This window comes from Thalassophryne amazonica, chromosome 15 (genome assembly GCF_902500255.1).
Source record: "Thalassophryne amazonica chromosome 15, fThaAma1.1, whole genome shotgun sequence".
Taxonomy (NCBI): domain Eukaryota; kingdom Metazoa; phylum Chordata; class Actinopteri; order Batrachoidiformes; family Batrachoididae; genus Thalassophryne; species Thalassophryne amazonica.
Genome location: NC_047117.1, coordinates 30,036,975 through 30,058,947, shown reverse-complemented (window position 1 = coordinate 30,058,947; position 21,973 = coordinate 30,036,975). Strand labels below are relative to the sequence as shown.

General features: G+C 39.9%; 1 protein-coding gene across 2 annotated transcripts in view; it reads left to right on the top strand.

Annotated features, from left to right (window-relative positions):
* The window catches only part of acsl1a (acyl-CoA synthetase long chain family member 1a), a 60,441-nt gene extending 40,363 nt beyond the window's left edge, over positions 1-20,078 (top strand). Inside the window, exons 8-21 of one of the 2 annotated variants that reach the window (XM_034188282.1) lie at positions 3,279-3,311; positions 3,399-3,450; positions 6,198-6,271; positions 11,632-11,709; positions 14,315-14,449; positions 14,548-14,682; positions 16,281-16,376; positions 16,460-16,532; positions 16,683-16,771; positions 18,541-18,657; positions 18,769-18,912; positions 19,003-19,104; positions 19,178-19,249; positions 19,350-20,078. In XM_034188282.1, the coding sequence (XP_034044173.1) occupies positions 3,279-3,311; positions 3,399-3,450; positions 6,198-6,271; positions 11,632-11,709; positions 14,315-14,449; positions 14,548-14,682; positions 16,281-16,376; positions 16,460-16,532; positions 16,683-16,771; positions 18,541-18,657; positions 18,769-18,912; positions 19,003-19,104; positions 19,178-19,249; positions 19,350-19,490 (1,341 nt within the window). In that variant the 3' untranslated portion in view covers positions 19,491-20,078. The remainder of the gene's footprint in view (positions 1-3,278; positions 3,312-3,398; positions 3,451-6,197; positions 6,272-11,631; positions 11,710-14,314; positions 14,450-14,547; positions 14,683-16,280; positions 16,377-16,459; positions 16,533-16,682; positions 16,772-18,540; positions 18,658-18,768; positions 18,913-19,002; positions 19,105-19,177; positions 19,250-19,349) is intronic. The other variant, XM_034188283.1, reaches the window with a different exon arrangement.
* The last annotated feature ends 1,895 nt before the right edge of the window (positions 20,079-21,973 follow it).

The following is a 21,973-nucleotide window of genomic DNA, read 5'->3' as shown; positions in this document are numbered from 1 at the left end:
AAATCATTCTGCCATTTCCTGACAATGAAAATCCGCCGAGGGGGCTGGACCACTCCTCACTCAAAGCCTGCTCACAGGCGAATGACGCAACCGACAGGCGTGGAAAAACTCACACATGCGCACGAGGGTTCAAGCTTGTCTGACGCAATCACACATGATTCAAATCCATATGGTTTTTGAAAAAAATAATAAGGTCAGATACTTTTCTAATAGACCTCGTATATAGTGCTTTCTCAGGAGTCAAAGCACTAAACAAAATAAACTAACAATAAAAGAATAAATGCTAATAATAAAAAGAATGCTACAGTAATGCATAAAAATCCCAAATTAAAGAGCAGATAATAAGAAAAAAGGTGTGACTTATACTCTGTTGTGACTTATATAAGGTATTTTCATCTTCAAGAGGCACTTTTTTTTATCTGGTGTGACATACTCAGGAAAATATAATATCTATTTTACTTGTGTTTATTTCAAAAAACATTTCTATCTGCACATTTTTCAGTCTCAATACTGTTGGAGCAGTATGTCTCATAGCCAATTTGCTACTTTGCTAACTTCATATAATAATGATAATAAGTTCATGTCTCCTCTGGAATGCCGTGGTGAATACTGTTCTTCTGCGTACCATGCTACATGGTCAAAACAGTTTTACTTTTAAATATACTGTTTAATACAACGCGAGCAGTCACTACATATAAAGGTCAAATTGCAACATCTTTCAACCAATTCCATAACTTTACTGATCCACGCTGAGGGAGACGGCCCACCCATCTGGGTGCTGTGCTGGAGAGCAGGCAGTAGTGCAGGTAGAGCGCTGGGTGATAAGTTTGAAAACTGAAGTAGTAACTCCCTGTTCAGTGAAAGCATGTATTCAATACAGCATCTGTAATTGAAGTCTCTTTCCCCTCTTCTGAGTTCACTTCCCATTGATACTGTTGACCATAAAATTTTATTACAGAGATTAGAGCATGCCATAGGTATTAAAGGCACTGTGCTGCGGTGGTTTGAATCATATTTGTCTAATAGATTACAATTTGTTCATGTAAATGGGGAATCTTCTTCACAGACTAAAGTTAATTATGGAGTTCCACAAGGTTCTGTGCTAGGACCAATTTTATTCACTTTATACATGCTTCCCTTAGGCAGTATTATTAGACGGTATTGCTTAAATTTTCATTGTTACGCAGATGATACCCAGCTTTATCTATCCATGAAGCCAGAGGACACACACCAATTAGCTAAACTGCAGGATTGTCTTACAGACATAAAGACATGGATGACCTCTAATTTCCTGCTTTTAAACTCAGATAAAACTGAAGTTATTGTACTTGGCCCCACAAATCTTAGAAACATGGTGTCTAACCAGATCCTTACTCTGGATGGCATTACCCTGACCTCTAGTAACACTGTGAGAAATCTTGGAGTCATTTTTGATCAGGATATGTCATTCAAAGCGCATATTAAACAAATATGTAGGACTGCTTTTTTGCATTTACGCAATATCTGTAAAATTAGAAAGGTCTTGTCTCAGAGTGATGCTGAAAAACTAATTCATGCATTTATTTCCTCTAGGCTGGACTATTGTAATTCATTATTATCAGGTTGTCCTAAAAGTTCCCTAAAAAGCCTTCAGTTAATTCAAAATGCTGCAGCTAGAGTACTAACGGGGACTAGAAGGAGAGAGCATATCTCACCCATATTGGCCTCTCTTCATTGGCTTCCTGTTAATTCTAGAATAGAATTTAAAATTCTTCTTCTTACTTATAAGGTTTTGAATAATCAGGTCCCATCTTATCTTAGGGACCTCGTAGTACCATATCACCCCAATAGAGCGCTTCGCTCTCAGACTGCAGGCTTACTTGTAGTTCCTAGGGTTTGTAAGAGTAGAATGGGAGGCAGAGCCTTCAGCTTTCAGGCTCCTCTCCTGTGGAACCAGCTCCCAATTCAGATCAGGGAGACAGACACCCTGTCTACTTTTAAGATTAGGCTTAAAACTTTCCTTTTTGCTAAAGCTTATAGTTAGGGCTGGATCAGGTGAACCCTGAACCATCCCTTAGTTATGCTGCTATAGACGTAGACTGCTGGGGGGTTCCCATGATGCACTGTTTCTTTCTCTTTTTGCTCTGTATGCACCACTCTGCATTTAATCATTAGTGATCGATCTCTGCTCCCCTCCACAGCATGTCTTTTTCCTGGTTCTCTCCCTCAGCCCCAACCAGTCCCAGCAGAAGACTGCCCCTCCCTGAGCCTGGTTCTGCTGGAGGTTTCTTCCTGTTAAAAGGGAGTTTTTCCTTCCCACTGTAGCCAAGTGCTTGCTCACAGGGGGTCGTTTTGACCGTTGGGGTTTTACATAATTATTGTATGGCCTTGCCTTACAATATAAAGCGCCTTGGGGCAACTGTTTGTTGTGATTTGGCGCTATATAAAAAAAAAATTGATTGATTGATTGATAACCCAGGAAAAATCAGGAATTTCATCTCTTTAAACTCTGGTTGCGTTCAAGTAAAGTTTTAGCTTGAAACAATCTTCCTACCAAAATGACTTTGCAAGTTTTTCAGTTAACTTCTTATTCAATTTCAGATGACACTTTGATTAATTCAAAACACAAATGATTAAAATGTTTAGCTTACCTGCAGAGTTGGGGTGTTGCTTTTCAGATATCACAATTTTTTTCCACATTATGTTTATTGATTTTATACATTTAAGGGAAACAACAAAACACCCCACAAACCTCTTCCCAACCCTTCATAACAATGTCATACTCTTAATAAAAAATACATCCTTTTCTAATAATCTATACAGGCAAGTCTTTCACAAACTGTAAAAAAGGTGTCCATAGTTTATAAAAGTCCTCGATCTTCCCTTTTACAAAATATGTCAGTGTTTCTAATGCCGGGTTATGGAGACAGCTCTTTAATCCATTGACTTGTGGTACGTCCTTGACTATTTTTACAGTTTAAGGCAATAACATGTTTAGCCTGCAGTGAACCACAGTCAATCAATTTCCTTCCCATTTACTAGAACCTTTTCAGGAAAAACATGGAAAATACACAATTTGACCTCTACAGGAATCACACACCCTGTTAACCTTGCGATCAGCTGCAAAACCTTCCAAAACATTTGAAGTTTCTCTGACCATGTTGGATGAATGGCAATCTTTTTCTTAAAATAACTGTATTTGCGTATCTCTGTGTCAACCATGTCTTAACAAATGTACACATCAATAATGGTGCCAAAGTATTTATTTTCTGTATGTCTTATATATTTATTTTTTCCAGGTGTTGGGTAAAGCCAGCCATCAGAAACCAGTGGTGAGAAGAAACTGCACGTTTTTATTTGAACTGTTATCTCAAGGCGTAGATTGCATGTAAATGCATCACCTTTCATATGCATTACAGCCACCTAAACCAAAGGACCTTGCAATTATCTGCTTTACATCTGGAACCACAGGTAATTACAGAATGTCAAATGTCTTCATGCATTATTAAGCCCTATGGAAGTGTTAAGCTCTGTTGTAAAGCATCATGTGATAAATCTATTTATGAGTCCAAACAAAACACTTATGGTTATGTAAATAGATGAGATTTATTTCATAAATGGTTGGTACAGCCCAACAGTGTCAGAAATCAAAACAAAAAGGCCAGGGTAGGGGGCCTACCTGATCAGTTGTTGCCACTTCTGCTTCTGTTTGTCATTGGCTGGGAATCTATAAAATGACAGCTCCGGTGATTTTCCAACCTATTGACTCGGTCACACAGCCGGGAACTCTGCCTGTGAGGTCTTAGCTTTTTTTTTTTTTTTTTTTTTTTGGACCCAGAAGTTGAAAATCACATGATGCGTTACGTCACACTTAACAACCGAATGGCATGTACTGTACAAAAAGGTCCAGTAAAAGACTCTACTGTGACCTTTTGGACATGATGTTTGTACAAATCATTTGAAAAGATACAGTGGTATGTAAAAGTATTGGGACCTCTGATTTCCATGATTTCGCTTTATGAATCATTGATTGTTTGGATCAGCATTTTCAGTTAAATATATCATGTAGCAGATGAACACACTGATATTTGAGAAGTGAAATGAAGTTTCTAGTATTTACAGAAAGTGTTGCAATAATTATTTAAACAATTAGGCAGGTGCATAAATTTGGGCACCCCAACAGAAAGAAATACATCAATATTTAGTAGATCCTCTGTTTGCAGAAATAACAGCCTCTAAATGTTTCCTATATAGTCTGGATTCTGGTTGAAGGTATTTTGGACCATTCTTCTTTACAAAACATTTCCAGTTCAGTCAGGTTTGTTCGTTTCTGAGCATGAACAACCCGTTTAAAATCACACCACAGATTTTCAATAATATTCAGGTGTGGGGACTGAGGTGGCCATTCCAGAATGTTGTAAATGTTCCTCTGCATGAATGCCTTAGTGGATTTTGAGCTGTGTTTAGGGTCATTGTCTTGTTGCAAGGTCCAGCCCCAGCGCAACTTCAACTTTGTCGCTGATTCTTGAAGATAGTTCTCAAGAATCTGCTGATATTGACTGGAATCCATGCGACCCTCAACTTTAATAAGATTCCCAGTACCTGCACTGGCCACACAGCCCCGCAGCATGATGGAACCACCTCCAAATTTTACTGTAGGTACTGTAGGTTCTTTTTCCACCACTTATGGCCAAATAACTCAATTTTAGTTTCATCAGTCCACAGCACCTTATTCCAAAATGAAGCTGGTTTGTCCAAATGTGCTTTAGCATACCTCAGGCGACTCTGTGGCGCGTACGCAGAAAAGGCTTTCTCTGCATTACAGCATCTCCTTGTGCAAAGTGTGCTGTATAGTTGAACGATGCACAGAGACACTATCTGCAGCAAGATCATGCTGTAGGTCTTTGGAGCAGGTCTGTGGGTTGACTGTGACTGGTCTCTTCATCTTTTGCTTCGGCTTATCTGAGATTTTTCTTGGCCTGCCACTTCGGGCCTTAACTAGCACTGTGCCTGCGATCTTCCATTTCCTCATAGTGGAAACTGACAGCTGAAATCTCTGAGAAAGCTTTTTGTACCCTTCCCCTAAACCATGATGTTGAACAATCTTTGTTTTCAGGTCATTTGAGAGTTGTTTAGAGTCTCCCATGTTACCGCTCATTAGAAGAGATGCAAAGAAGAGGAACATTTGCAAATGGCCACCTTAAATACCTTTTTATCATGATTGGATTCACATGTGTAAGGAGGTCAAGGGTCATTGAGCTTACCAAACCTATTTTGTGTTCTAATAATTAGTGCTAAATGTGTTAAAATCAATAAAATGAAAAGGGTCCCAAAATGTACCTGCCTAATTTTGTTTAAATAATTATTGCACACTTTCTGTAAATACTAGAAACTTCAGTTCACTTCTCAAATATCAGTGTGTTCGTCTGCTAAATGATATATTAAACTAAAATTTCTGATCCAAACAACCAATGATTTATAAAGGAAAATCATGTAAATCATTAGGGGTGCCAACTTTTACATACCACTGTACATTATTGCTGAATATTCAGTTTTTGTATTAACAAACTTTAAATTACATCAAGAAAATAATTCACTTTCACAAAATGGCTCCCTGTCATTTGCGTAATGCCCAAATCTTTGTAAAGTGTGCAGAGTTGTACACCTTATACTAGTTTGTGCAACACTCACAGTAGCAGGACAAGAGGTGCTGGAAGTTGATATGTTGGTGTTGTTGTTGAGATGCACTGGTACTTAGATCTTGTTAAAATGTACTTGCAAACCATGTTGACTCCAAGACCTGACAAGAGTCCAGACAAACATGCAATCGGAACTGCAGTCCAACAGTGTGGTGCATGCAGCGATATGTGGCATCAGTGCATGCCTCCAGATCTGACCCTGTCCTTAACTGACATGGAATGCTCCTGCAACCTGCGACTGGGATAGTCCATCAACAATAATGACAATTTTTTGCCAGCGTTGTCCTTGTGTAAGCATGCCAAGTCACAAAAGTCAAATCTCCCTGTTGTTCATGTGGTGTTCCAGACAGAGGGACAGACACACACAGTCACACATGTATGTGTGTATATTATATATTTAGTGTGTCTGTGTAAATTGAATTTTTATTTGTTTTTTGTTTTTACATGGTGATGTTGACACACACACACACACACACACATATATATATATACATTTTATTTTTTTATTTTTTTTTTTAGGAGACCCAAAAGGTGCCATGATTACTCATGAAAATATCATCTGCAACACAGCAGCTTTTATTGCAGTAACAAAGGTGAGCAAACACAATGACTGTTACTTTATTGAAAATATTAGAATACAGGAGTTGAACGTCACATAAACATTATGGAACATATTCCATATTGGAGTTCACCACTTTGGTTTTGAGATGGATGCCTCTGTTTCATTATCACTCATCACGCATCTTCAACCTCTTACCCGGAATCGGGTCATGGGGGCAACAGCTCCAGCAGGGGACTCCAGACTTCCCTTTCCAGAACCACATTGACCACCTTCGACTGGGGGATCCTGAGGCATTCCCAGGCCAGTGTGGAAATATAATCTCTCCACCTAGTCCTGGGTTTTCTCTGGGGTCTCCTCCCACATGGACTTGCCTGGAACACTTCCCTAGGAAGACGCTCAGGGGGCATCCTTACCAGATGCCCGAACCACCTCAGCTGGCTCCTTTCAGCGTGAAGGAGCAGCGGCTCTACTCCGAGCTCCTCACGGATGACGAGCTTCTCACCCTATCTCTAAGGGAGACACCGGCCACTCTCCTAAGGAAGCCTGTTATGGCTGCTTGCACCCACGATCTAGTTTTTTCGGTCATGACCCAACCCTCATGACCATAGGTGAGAGTAGGAACAAAAATTGACCAGTACACCGAGAGCTTTGCCTTTTGACTCTGCGGTAGTACGGTAGAGCGAATGCAATACCATTCCTGCTGCACCAATTCTCCGGCCAATCTCATGCTCTATTGTCCCCTCACTGGTGAACACTCGATATCCTGTCTATGAATATCACAAAGAAAGATTGGTGATAAGGTACAGCCCTGGCGGAGGCCAACCCCCACCGGAAATGAGTCCGACTTACTGCCGAGCACCCAAACACAGCTCTCGCTTTGTGAGTACAGAGATTGGGTAGCCCTGAGAAGGGACCCCCTCACTCCATACTCCCGCAGCACCTCCCACAGTATCTCCCAGGGTACCCGATCATGAGCCTTCTCAAAGTCCACAAAACGCATGTAGACTGGGTGGGCATACTCCCAAGCATCCTCCAGGATTCTTGTGAGAGTGAAGAGCTGGCCAGTTGTTTCACGACCAGGACAGAACCCACATTGTTCCTCTTCAGAGGTTCGACTGTTGGCTGAACTCTCCATTCCAGCACCCTTGAGTAGACTTTACCAGGGAGACTGAGTAGTGTGATACCCCTGTAAGTGGCACACACTCTCTGATCCATTTTTTTTTTAATATGGGGGCCACCACCCCAGTGGCAAACTGGGGTGGTGTTTCACTGTCAAAATGTTTAAATTATGTATTCCTGAGATTTAGGTCTGACATATTGTGAGCATGAGGGACCTTGTTCTAGAAATTTGGCCCCGCCTAACCATATGACAGTCAGCTGTACATATGTCACAAAGAACATTTGCTTAGAACACTCATGAGCAGAGATGATACCCCAGACCCTTACCCAAACCATTACTGTAACAGAGCAATAGCTGCGATCTGTGGGGCCTTTCATTACCTTAAACAGTCAAGAGTCTGTCTACAAGTTGTTTTGTCCACAGTTTTGTATCTGTCTTGAACCCCAAGCAAAATACTTTTTCTGCAGTGTGGTAATTCTTTTTTACTTTTATGAGGGCAAAATTGTGGCATTCTGTGTCGAATCAGATGACAAATTCCTGTTCCACTGCAATTTGAACAAGGGTCACAGGATTTATAGACCAGCTTCCAGGCTTAAGGCACCTTGACACTTACACGAATTTGATCCGCACACTGGCACAAAATCTGGCAGGCCAAAGAATTAAACGTGTGCACGGCTGCATGCAAGGGTGCAGAGAAAATTTTGAAATGTTCAAAATCTCTGGTATGCATTAATTTTGTGAATTACACATGAACATTGCACAACCTATTCAAAACACCGTGGATCACTGTGAATCGATGCATCAGCACATCAAATCCAAATCAAATCAATTTTATTTATATAGCGCCAAATCACAAACAGTTGCCCCAAGGCGCTTTATATTGTAAGGCAAGGCCATGCAATAATTACGGGAAAACCCCAACGGTCAAAACGACCCCCTGTGAGCAAGCACTTGGCGACAGTGGGAAGGAAAATTCCCTTTTAACAGGAAGAAACCTCCAGCAGAACCAGGCTCAGGGAGGGGCAGTCTTCTGCTGGGACTGGTTGGGGCTGAGGGAGAGAACCAGGAAAAAGACATGCTGTGGGGGGGAGCAGAGATCAATCAGTAATGATTAAATGCAGAGTGGTGCATACAGAGCAAAAAGAGAAAGAAACACTCAGTGCATCATGGGAACCCCCCAGCAGTCTACGTCTATAGCAGCATAACTCAGGGATGGTTCAGGGTCACCTGATCCAGCCCTAACTATAAGCTTTAGCAAAAAGGAAAGTTTTAAGCCTAATCTTAAAAATAGAGGGTGTCTGTCTCCCTGATCTGAATTGGGAGCTGGTTCCACAGGACAGGAGCCTGAAAGCTGAAGGCTCTGCCTCCCATTCTACTCTTACAAACCCTAGGAACTACAAGTAAGCCTGCAGTCTGAGAGCGAAGCGCTCTATTGGGGTGATATGGTACTATGAGGTCCCTAAGATAAGATGGGACCTGATTATTCAAAACCTTATAAGTAAGAAGAAGAATTTTAAATTCTATTCTAGAATTAACAGGAAGCCAATGAAGAGAGGCCAATATGGGTGAGATATGCTCTCTCCTTCTAGTCCCTGTCAGTACTCTAGCTGCAGCATTTTGAATTAACTGAAGGCTTTTCAGGGAACTTTTAGGACAACCTGATAATAATGAATTACAATAGTCCAGCCTAGAGGAAATAAATGCATGAATTAGTTTTTCAGCATCACTCTGAGACAAGACCTCACATCACAGCACGGCTCATCTGAACGATTATGACAACATGTTAAATCTATATTCTAATCCAATTACATTTGTTCTGCATATCTGATTGGTTAACCGTGTGAGATTTCAGACCATAAAATATCGAGTAGATGGTGGCAAAATATTTGACCGTTTCACATTTGATGTATAACTCCGCGCCCTGACCACGTTGCTGCGCAGGTGTCAATAATGGCACTCTCAGCTGAGAGCAAGAGAAACTGACGATGCTGAAATAATTGGATTTAATGGATTTAACTGGATTGATTGATTGGATTTAACTCAATGCAGCTAACAAGGTGGAGAAATCTGTGGGTCTGCTCACAGAATTTCCAGCTTGAACACACTGTTGCAACGGTAAGCTTTGACGAGCCAACCACACCCTTTCACAATGATTCGTCGACCGAATTACTTACAGAAAAATAAACCATGCAAACGATGAAATTGGATTAGAATTGGAATAACCCTGTTGTCTGATTTGCAGACGTTCATGCTGGAATTTGCAGTTGCAAATATCTAATAGCTCCTTTTTAATAACTCAATTTGCAACTGTAAATTCCAGCATGAACGTCTGCAAATCATCAGACACAACAGGGTTATTCCCTAAATACACATAATCTTACACATACTCATGAGAAGGAATGAAAATGCAACAGTTTTACCAAGCCATTACAGTATAAATATTATAAGTAATTACCTTTGGGACTATTCCAAATGTGTTCTCCAAGTCATGAATTGCACAAGGAAAGCTGCAGCTGTAGAAAATTCCTCTGTGATTCTGGGAGCAATTACAAGTGGTTTCATCAGCCAAGTTTTGAGAGCAAATGATTAATCCGCAACGAAAAATTTATTTTATATAACGCAGCATCCAGCGGAACAAAACAGGTCACATTGACACGATGAATGCGCAGCAGTGTGGGGGTTAAATGTGTGCAAGTGTCAAGGTAACTTTAGAGTCTGTCATATGTAGGTTTGGGTATCAAGAACCAGTTCTTCTCTGGTATCATTAAGAAATAATTTGATCCACCAATATCAATAGTCTTTGCTTAACGATTCCCTTATCGGCCCTTCAGAGCAGCAGTTGTTTTTGAGGGTGTTTGTCGGGAAAATGATCATTTGCGGCGGCTCTGTAATGAAGCGCTTCTGTAGTGCGAGTCCACTTTGAGGTGTGAACCAATGAAGCAGTGATTCATTTGGCTGGCTCGTTGGTTCTTTGTTTTATTTTGCTTTATCTTAATTTTTCCACGCTAAAACCCTAACAAGCATATGTCTGTGAGTAATATTTACCTTTTTATGTTTTTACCGACCTGTTATGGTCTTCTGAAACACTTGATAGATGTATTTTATAACTTAAAAACGTCACCGACGCTAACGCGTTAGCATGTCTATGGCGTTTTCAATGTTAACGTTAGCATTAGCTGTTCGCATCTCAGCACGTTTGTGTGCATTTGTTTTCTGTATAATAATTAATGGCTCAGCGTTGTCGTAAAAGAGTCAAATGTATTAAAAATTGTAATTTTTAAAATTTATTTTATTTATATATTAATAATAGCAACAACAGCAATAATAATAATAATAACTCTTCAGAAGCAGCAAGTCCACTTCTTAACCCCTCTCAAAGCCATTAAAATGTCAATCGTGAGCCACTTTTGTTTGTATTGAAGTCACTAACGAGGACTCTTGTCTTGTTGCATTCAAGAAACGAGAATTGTCCTCCGTTCTGTTGGCACAGCTCCAAACGCTGCGCCGCTCTCTGCCGAGACAGAGTCCGGTCGGAATTAATAAATTCAAAACGAATTGCCACTTTAAATAAAATGACACCTCTTTCCAAATGCTCTAATACAGACAATAAACTACAATAGACTAAAACGTTTTTTTTTTTCCTCCCAAAGTGAGACATCCTGCATTCTTTATGAATTCCATCCTGACGTGCAGCACAGCCAGCTGCAAGCTCAGACACATGGAAAAACATTCATGCCAATAATGTCTGAAAGGAAAAGCTTTTGACAAAAAGTACAGATTTTGTTTGTTTCTATTTATGTTCAGGGATCAAGGATCCACCATGTCAAGTTTATTTATGTCCAGAGTTTAAGGATCCAGTGACCAATTTCATGTTTATTTACTTTAAGACTCAATAAAATGTTGTTGACATAGAAAACCTGTAAAGCCTACTTTTAGTACACAGAAAATTCACAAGAGGTATCGATAAGGGAATCAATATCGAGAAAATCTTATCAATACCCATCCCTAGTCATATGGTTAGTCGCAGTGGAGAAACTGCTAAGGTCTGGCTTACACTGGTCGTGTCTTCTTGCTCCTTTTTGTTTTGCATCTTTGTCTTCCTCCTCCTCTGTTCCCTGTATTTAATTGACATCCAGGGCACTCTGAAGCCCGGCACTAAAGATGTGCTCATCTCCTTCCTCCCTTTGGGCCATATGTTTGAGAGAATATTAGAGGTATGCCATGCTGGTGCAGCATACAGTGTGTGCATGTGTTTTGTGTGTCCTCCACAGGTGTCCTGCATGCTGAACCACCATGATATTCACATGTCCTATCTCCCTCTAGCTCATATGTTTGAGAGAGTTGCACAGGTATGTTTGGATTTGCTTATATACATGACTTAAATCGCCAATATAAGTGTTATCACAATTTTTTTTGACCCTACAGTTCCTTAAAGACCATTCCAGCGTGCTTGATAAGAGTGCTTTAAAGGTCTATGAACTATGTTTATTTGTTAGTCATTGTAATTGTACTTCATGTATCTAGTAATTGACCCCACCACAAACAGGAAAGAGGCCATTGTAATGTAAAACTGACAGCTGTGAGACATTGTAATCATCTGGGTGTCTTGTTTATTTTAAATGTATGAAAGTGTCACTTTAATTTGCCTTAACTTTCACCTTTGCAGCATTAATGGTTGCTTGAAGTTCTGTGCAGTGTTTTTGAGCAACTTATGCACATAGCTTATATACGTACAGTGCATCCAGAAAGTATTCACGACACATCACTTTTTCCACATTTTATGTTACAGCCTTATTGTTAAAATGGGTGAAATTTATTCTCTTCCTCAAAATTCTACACACAATACCCCATAATGATGATGTGAAAAGTTTTTTTTTTTTGCAAATTTTTTCAAGAATAAAAAAACTTTAAAAAAATCACATGTACATAAGATTCACAGCCTTTGCCATGAAGCTTAAAATTGAGCTCAGGTGCATCCTGTTTCAACAGCTTAATTGGCATCCACCTGGGGTAAATTCAATTGATTAGATGTGATTTGGAAAGGCACACACATGTCTACATTTAAGGTCCCACAGTTGATGGTGCATGTCAGAGCACAAACCAGCATGAAGTCATAGTAATTGTCTGTAGACCTCAGAGACAGTATTGTCTCAAGGCACAAATCTGAGGATGAATCCACATACATTTCTGCTGCTTTGAAAGTCCCATAAAGCACAGTGGCCTTCATCATCTCAAAATGGAAGAAACTCAGATCCACCAGGACTCTTCCTAGAGCTGGCCACCCATTTAAAGTGAGCAATTGGGGGATAAGTGCCTTAGTTAATAATTAATTTGCACTGGGATCCTCAACAGTGAAGTACCTGCGTGCTAGATCATGTGTAGAGAAATGCACCACATGGCCAAAATGATGGCATTCTGCCACAGTACAAGTGGTACGCCTCATCTTTGTCTCCCTAAGTAACTGTTGATTAGAGATGAAGCCATTCCAGTAGTATCCAAAGATCCTCTGAAGAGACAGACGACCAAAGACTAGTGATGGCCATTTGAGGCCTCTTAAAGCATTTGGTGTGTTTTCCTGAACCCACTAGATGGCAGTGTCTATTTAAAAAAAAAAAAGTTCCAAGGAAACAAAAGTGGTTTTAATTTTTCTTGTTTTGAACAAATATTCATATTTTGTCTGATTTCTCATCAAAATAGCTAATCTCCTCGTAATATAAGACACAATCACTAAAAGTAAGTTTCTCCAGCTTCTCCCTTTTGACCTAGATTGACCTACATATTTTGTGACAACTTTTATGCCAGATGCTCTTCTTGACAGAACTCCACATTAGATGGACAATGGGTGGGGATGGTCTTAAATTGAGAACATTCTGCTCTGGAAACCAGCACACTACCCACTTGGCCACAATCACAAAATCTTAATTGAATTTTCACTTGTTACATCAGCAGAAGGTTTTCACTTGTTATGAGTTAAAAATAGCTATTTTTGTGTTGAAGAAAACCATTTGATTAATTTGTGTACATGAGATGAATAGCAACAGTAAATAATTTTGGCAGCACATACTCCTAAGGCAATGGAAAAGGTCACATTACTTTCTCTCTGATCAGGCAAAATCTGTTCTGTGTTAAATAAGTGTGTTTCCATGTTTGTTGCTATCCACATGAATACCCAGTAATGATGTCTGTCACACAGGGTGTCTTTTTTGTTGTTGTTTTTGTTTTTGTTTTTATAACATCTCAAATTTTAGCAATTTTAGCACAGCACAGACACACATATTAATAGACTAATGAAATGTGGGAAATGATTGTATTTTTTGTGCACAGAATTTTTAGTGCTAAAAAAAACAGTGGTTGAGTTACGTATAAAATTTTCTCACACAACTGATTTCAGCATCAGCCACACTGGTGGTGCACACGGTGCATGGCTTAATACAGTTTGGACTTGTCCCAGAGGATTATCAGTAGATAATATTGATTTTTATGGGGGGTGGAGTTAGTACATCAGTGAAGGTTCCTTGTTATTCAGCTAACAGATCTCTAGACATTGAAGGGGATTCATATAGAATGTTTCAAATTTTCAAAACAAGCCTTCCCAAAACTAGATACTTATTCTAAATATATGGGTTTTAAACTTCTTTGATTCTTGCTACAGTACTATATTGTCATGCCTTTAGAAGTTCCGATGTCAAATGGGAATCATCCAGGTCCCCCCGCAAATAATCTCTTTGAACATGTCTATATTTGATACCGGGATGTAAATGATGACAAACGTGTTCTCAGATCAGAACAGAAAATTTCAAGTGTGTAGAACAGAGGCACAAGTGTGCCAGTCAATTTAGATCAGTGGATTATTTTTATTGTTAGATGTCCCATATGACAATGGTCACTGAAACAGTGACCCCTTGTGGGAAACATTTTAACTGGCACAATAAACAGGGTATCATCTTTTACCAGGCTGCCATCCTTATCCATGGGGCTCGGATTGGCTACTTTCAAGGGGACATTCGTCTGTTGATGGATGACTTAAAAACTTTACAGCCGACAGTCTTCCCTGTAGTCCCACGGCTTCTCAATCGCATGTTTGATAAGGTCAGAAGAAGTTGTCATGATTAATTTCTAATCTTCTTAAGGTCTACAAAAGGATCCTAACAAACCCTCTTCAAAGACCTTTTCTGAAATACCCACAGGTGTTTGCCCAAGCCAACACATCTTTGAAGAGATGGCTGCTTGACTTTGCATTCAAGAGGAAGGAAGCAGAGCTTCGAAGCGGCCTGGTCAGAAGAGACAGCATGTGGGACAAACTTATCTTCAAAAAGGTCCAGGTGAATGCAGCATGCACTGCAGATATGTTTGGTGTCAGTCTACAGGTTCAAAAGGATTTGGGGACAGAAGTTCCTTATTATAGACCTAAGCAGTGGATTTTGTGATTTTATTTGTGCAGCTAACATGAAAAAATGATTAATGGCCAACAGGCATTTATCTGAAATACAGCTAGAGACCTGTATTTGTTATTTGTCCACTCATTTATTTGATTTTTTTTTTTTTTTCCCCTTTGGTTCACCCTCTCTACAGTATAAAACAGAAGTGAGTACACTGCTGGGAAGTATCTCTTAAATGTCAAATGACTGAAAATTGTATCGCCTTAAAACATACATAGGCGTACCAGAGTAAAAGTCCCACATTGTTTCTGTATTACCAGTTTTTTACTTTGGTATTTTTGTGCATTGTTGTTGTGCACTTTTTACACCTCAGCCTATAATATGCTGAAAAGGTATTGTCCACAATCCCGGTGGGTGGGTGGGGTCAACAATTGGATTGTTATTGGGATTACTCTGGAATGACGACGCCTAGGGCCACCAAACTTGAAGGAAAGGTGTATCAGGTCAAGACCTTGGTCAAGGTCAGAAATAGATGACCTTGAACTTGAGGTCATGGTCATAGGCCAAAAGGTCTTGCTAACACCACAGAAATTCTACCAACCAGGGCTTTCACTGCCATGGAGGCTGAGGGGTAGCACTGGCAGCTGCAAGTATTTTTATTATTGCCATTTAATTTTTTTTTTGTTTGTTTGAGTCTATTTTCTTTTGTGCTTTGACTCTGAGGAAAGCCCCATATGTCAAGTCAAGTTTGCTATGCCACATCCACAACACCACAGGACTGCCTTGGGTACTGGATGGCAGACAGCTGTTCTATTGCCACATCTCTTCAAATAGTTATTACAATTATTGAAGGCGGGTTCCCCGATTTTCCCGGTAGTTTAATGTGGGGAGCGAACTCGGAAGACTCAAAGACTGACAGGAAACGGACTTCAATTTTGATGTTGTATTCAAAGATAATGCCTTCACTAAACAGAGTTGCTACAACAGCTTGCAAGCTACTCACATACTCACACAGCACTCTTCCTATGTCTTCTGCCTGCACTTGCCCCACACCCAGACACTGCAAGTTATACTCCAGATGTTGGAGTTCATTTAAATAAATGCATAAGAAAAACAGTGCAGAGATGTATGGTAATTTTGTTTACAACAAGCTCACTTCAAAAACAGGCCGACGATGAATAAAGTAGACTTGTGATGGAAGCTCACTAGCCTGGTACTCACTTCTGCTGTATAATTTATGTACATCTGTGGTGACATTTAGCAGCAGAACCAGTGTTTAGCATTAAATGTTTGCTTTGACAAATGTGGAACCTCATTATTTTGTTGTTTTAGTACTACACATATTTAATAATTGATGCATTAACTTTACCTACACCAGGGTAAAAAAAAATGCTTTATATATATATATATATATATATATATATATATATATATATATATATAATTCCACACATTTTGCCAAACATGTATTACTCAGAGCTTTATTTTAATTCACAGTGGATGTAGATGAGGATCAGTGTTGACAGTTTCATACTTTCTAGGCGAGTCTTGGCGGCCGTGTGCGGCTCATGGTTACTGCAGCGGCGCCCGTGTCTCCCACTGTCCTGACGTTCCTGCGAGCTGCTCTTGGCTGTCAGGTGTGTAAATCCACTCATTATTTTATGGATCTTCAGTGACTGCTGCTGCCTGAGCACCACTAAAATGTTTCTGTGCACTCCAGTTTTATGAAGGCTACGGTCAGACTGAATGTACTGCGGGCTGCTCCATGTCTATGCCTGGGGACTGGACCGCAGGTAATCATGAGAGCATGCAGTAAACGTGCCCACAATGTCACACTCAATGTTTGGAATACTTGTTAGAATATGATTCCCAGTTGTTTGGTGTTGACTGAGCTGTGAGACTTGGCTGCTTTGTCCTGTAATTCCGTGACTCTCTGTCTTCAGGTCACGTCGGCCCTCCGCTGCCCTGCAACATCATCAAACTGGTGGATGTGGCAGAAATGAATTACCTGGCAGCTAATGGAGAAGGAGAGGTGAGGAGTGGTTCTCATTAGGAATTTAATCTATACTAGGGCGGTATGTAAAAGAGTTGATTCCATTGGAGTATTGACATCACATTTTGTACTAAGAATATTTTATTGCTTCTGCCAGTTTATTTATTAGGATCCCCATTAGCTGCAGAACAGCTGCAGCTACTCTTCCTGGGGTGCACAGATTTACAAACACAATAAACATGAATCAATAATGCATTCAAAAGTATAACAGTAAAAAAAAAAAATCCAATCAAATTAATCATCATACACGGTCAAGTCTATACACATATGAAAAAAGTCTATATATGTGTAAAGGTACACCAATAGATACAACCTCTCCATGTATAGATAAGAAGATTAAACCCAGATTACTCGTTATGTTAATGAATGCAGTTTTAGAAGCTTTAAAAAAAAAAAAAAAAAAAAACAATTTGAAGTGAGTTTGATATGATCAGGTAATAAATTCCATTCATTCATATCCCTAAAGATGACCATGTTCTTAATGGCATTAGTTCTAGCTGCAGGTAGTGTAAAGTTTCCCACCACAGCATGTCTGGTTATGTATCTGATTTTCTGAACTAAAAGAAAAATTCCTAAACAAAATACAAGGTAACTTAGTGACAATAGTCTTTATCCAATGAGGTGGTGTTCTCTACACAGTGAATTTGGCCTGTTTCTTTTTTTTAAGTCTGAGTATTTAAAAGTCATTAATGAGTGCTGATCCGGATCCAGATGCAAATTCAACAAACAGTTTCTTTAAAGGGGCTTATAGAGCAGCAACCACAGCAGAAATAGAAATCATAGGATGACGATAAACAAAACACCAGAAATACTGAAATTATAAATGTGTTGACGGTAAAGAGACTACATACCCTTACCTAAGTACGTGGTGGAGGGCACTGAGAAATTGATAATTATTATTCCATCTGTTCTGTGTTCACGGTGCCCTTTCTATAATTTTTGCAAAAACCACCACCATCTGTCCCTCCACATTCCTCTCCTTGATACTGTACCTGCCATAGCAGCATGAAAAATAAAAATATAAACTAAGTTCATCATGAACAGTAATTAACTATACATGCACGCACAGGACCACCAACATAAAATAATTAAATTTCAGTCAGACATCTTGCGTTGTCTTCATTGCAGCAGCACAATTAGAGTTTGGCATCTCAGCTCCGACCTCATCTGCAGGGTTGCCAACTCTCCCGCATTTGGCGTGACAGTCACACTTTATCAGCATCAATCTCATGCACAAGCAAGAAATGTCACATCAAAATAAAAATTTCTCCTGTTAATTTTCTGTTGACTAGATTAGACTAGACCAGACCACAGCACATTGTTTGTTAATGAAATGGTCCCTCTTGACCCCCAGTACACCAAGGCTGAACAATCTTTCAATTTCTGCATTCAGATTAACATTGACATTTACATCATGCTTACCTTAAAGTAATGGTATATATATGGCTGAGGAACTCCATCTGTTCATGCAGCCACCCAAGATTCTCAGGAAAAAAAATCCTCAAATTTTGGAATTTAAATTTATAGTATCCTGTTGTGCAATGTTAAAAAAAAAGGGGGGGGGGGGGGAGTTCTAGGCAGATAAGTGGACCACCCAAAACCCCACCCCCCAGTTACCTTGAGAAACACAATGTTACTTGATGTCACGTAACCATTGTCATTGGTTAGGGTAATATAAACAGAGGCACAGCATTATTAGAGTTGTATGGCAAATAGCTAATATTTCAGTGCCTTTTCTCTCCCTGTAGGTTTGTGTTAAGGGACCAAATGTATTCCAAGGATACCTTAAAGACCCTGAGAAAACAGCGGAGGTGATCGACGAGGATGGATGGTTGCACACAGGGGATATCGGCAAATGGCTACCTGTAGGTAGAACGGGATTAACTTCTTCAGACTCAAGTCCACAATCTCAAGTCAGATTGGAGTATATCTGCAGCTTTGCTCTTCCTTCATGGTGCGTTTGTGAATCGTTTCAGAATGGTACTCTAAAGATTATCGACAGAAAGAAACACATTTTCAAACTGGCACAAGGAGAATATATTGCTCCTGAGAAAATAGAGATGGTCTATAATCGCAGTGACCCGGTGTCCCAGGTGTTTGTTCATGGTGATAGTTTACAGGTGAATAAATAAGTCATGCAGAAGTGATGTTTATTCTGCTTTGTATTTTGGATGGAACTGATTCTTTGTGTCTGCTTTTTTTTTTTTAAGGCTTGTTTAGTGGGTATCATTGTGCCTGATCCTGAAATTTTACCTGCCTGGGCCTTGAAATATGGAATTAAAGGATCTTTCTCTCAACTCTGCAACAACAAGGTCAGATTCATCAGTTTGGAGTACAGAACAGGTGACACTCATCATCCACGCTCACACTTAATAATGTTTTCAGGATGTAAAAAACGCCATTCTGGAGGATATCTTGAGGTTTGGCAAAGAAGCAGGACTGAAGTCTTTTGAACAGGTGATTCTTCTTTTTTCTTTTTAAACAATTGACTTTAAAAGGCTGCATTTTTCTATATTGATGCTGCATATTTGCTGTAATGTGTTGTTTTCTTGTTTAGGTGCGTGATATCGCGTTACATCAGGAGATGTTTACAATCCAGAACGGTCTGCTGACACCCACCCTCAAGTCCAAGAGGAACGAACTCCGCAGCTGCTTCAGGGAGCAGATTGATGCACTCTATGCCCAAATTAAGATGTGAGGACAAAGAAAATGTGTCATTTGATTTGTATTGATTTGTATCTTTACCTTTCAGTCACAATCTCATTTTGTAGAAACACCTTGAAAGTAAACTGGAATGTGCATCTCCATTTTAAATCTTTTGTTCCTGTTTCTGTTGTACTACAATGTACCTGCAGTCACAGGATAACACCAAGTTAAGACCATTCAAAAAGGTGTCATGAAATTATTCAAGAAAGCTTGGAAAAAAGGACGGGGAATTGTGGCTTTCTAGTGTGTGCCTTAGCCTCAACAAGTTTTTTTTTTTTTTTTTTTTTTTCCCCCCCACACAGAACAATCAGCAATCTCCGCTCACCAACAGTATATCTGTTGCATTCCAGTTTGGAGCAGAAAAAATTAATAATCCCAAACAGTACTAGCTATTGGTATACAAAGTATTTTGTTTTGATTTTTAAAATGAGACAGTATTTAATGTCATAATCAAACATGTAAATAGTCTATGCTAAATATGTGGCGTTTTGTCTGTGGTACTGTATTGTTGATTTCGTGCATTCCCAAGTTTCTCTGAGCTGCACCGCAAATAAATACAGTTGATATTGATAATTATCTTAATCTTCCTGGTGGTCAGATTTTTTTCTTTTAACGGATGTGTGGGCAAATGAATCAAGTCTGTTAGCATATGCTGGTGCTGCACATCGCTGCATCCTCCGCTCGATCTAACCGCCCGGAGTCCTGGATAGCAGACAACCAGTCCATCTTCATCTGTCTGTCTACCTGCTGTAGCCAGGTGAAACGTGGGCATCCCCTTGGCCTTTTGCAGCCACCTCTGGTGTGTTCAACAGAGGCACATATGTATTGGATCATGCTCAGAGATGTGCATCACATGGCCATAATGCCATAACTGACATTCCTTTACAATACAAGTGAGACTCCTCATACAAGTCTCTCTGAGAATCAGAATTGGAAGAAGTTTATTGCCATTGCCAGTGAACAGGATTCACAGACTAGGAATTTGCTTCGGTACAATGGTGCAACATTAAGAAGAGATAAAATGCTAGGATAAAATATAACATATGTGTCAAAATAAGATATAAAAAAAAAAGAAATATGAAAGGCTGTGTGCAACAGAGAAACAAAAAAAAAACAGTGCAGTGGGAGGAGTGCAATTAAAAACCAAAGTACATTGTCTAAAGTGACCTATGATAAAGTGACAGAGTTAAGCTTAAGGTGACTGAGTTATGAGGTGTTCATGAGTCTAACGGCAGAGGGGAAGAAACTGTTCTTATTGCGGGAGGTTCTGGTCCGGATGGACCGTAGCCTCCTGCCCGAGGGGAGTGGTTTGAATAGACCATGTGCAGGGTGAGAAGGGTCAGCTGTGATCCGACCTGCTCGGCCCAGAGTCCTGGAGACGTGCAGGTCGTGGAGAGATGGAAGGCTACAGCCGATCACCTTCTCAGCAGAGGCCACAATGCGCTGCAGTCTGTGTCTGTCCCTGGCTGTGGCCCCGGCGTACCACACCGTGATGGAGGAGCAGAGGATGGACTCGATGATGGCCGTGTAGAACTGCACCATCAGCTGGACAGGCAGCTTGGCCTTCTTCAGCTGCCGCAGGAAGTACATCCTCTGCTGGGCCTTCTTGATGAGGGAGCTGATGGTTGACTCCCACTTAGGGTTGCCAACTCTATGAAAAATAAATAAGGGACATCTCACCGCCAGGGCCGACCGGCCGACTGACCATTGCCTTCACCCTTCCCAGCGTCTGTGTGAAACGATTTTTAACCATTTGACTGTTGACTTGACCCTGAATTTAGGTAGATGCATACATGCATTTGTTCTCATATGAACACGTGGAAAACAAATTATTTAGCAATTTATTTTTAGTGCAAAATAAATTTTCACTCACAATTTCAATATGAGCATTCTGTCTTCTTTAAAAATAAATCTCTGTAGTGCTATTACTTAAAATTGTATAAATTAACAAAAAAAACAATAGAAAATTTGCATCATCCAAAACAATGTAACAGTGCACATTTACACATTTAGTGTAATAAAAAGTGCAAAAAATAAAGTCTGAAAAGTAAACAATACTGTTGTCGCGCACCTTTTCCACCCAGCCCATTTTCCTTTTCTCATTCTCCCATGTATTTTTGCATTCTTTTTTGTTTGGTTTTTTTTTTAGTTGTAGTAGTAACGACGTTACAGACATTGCTGTCCGTAGACATATCTGCAGTGCCAGTGTCGGTGTCTGTATCGATATCAGCCATGCTGATTTGTTATTGTTGTCCAGCGACCGTCGTCGGCTCATGACGTCGGTATCTTCTTGCGAGCAGATGTCCCTCGACCAATGAGATAAGAGTGATTCTGTATTGTCAACTCGTGTGTCAGCTCATTGGTGAAAAGCAGGAGAGAGGCTGGGATCAAATTTACCGTAAGTTCCATATAAAGCGCCAGTCAATTCCATTGACATTTTACAGACTTTTTGATTCTCACAGAAATACGGGACAA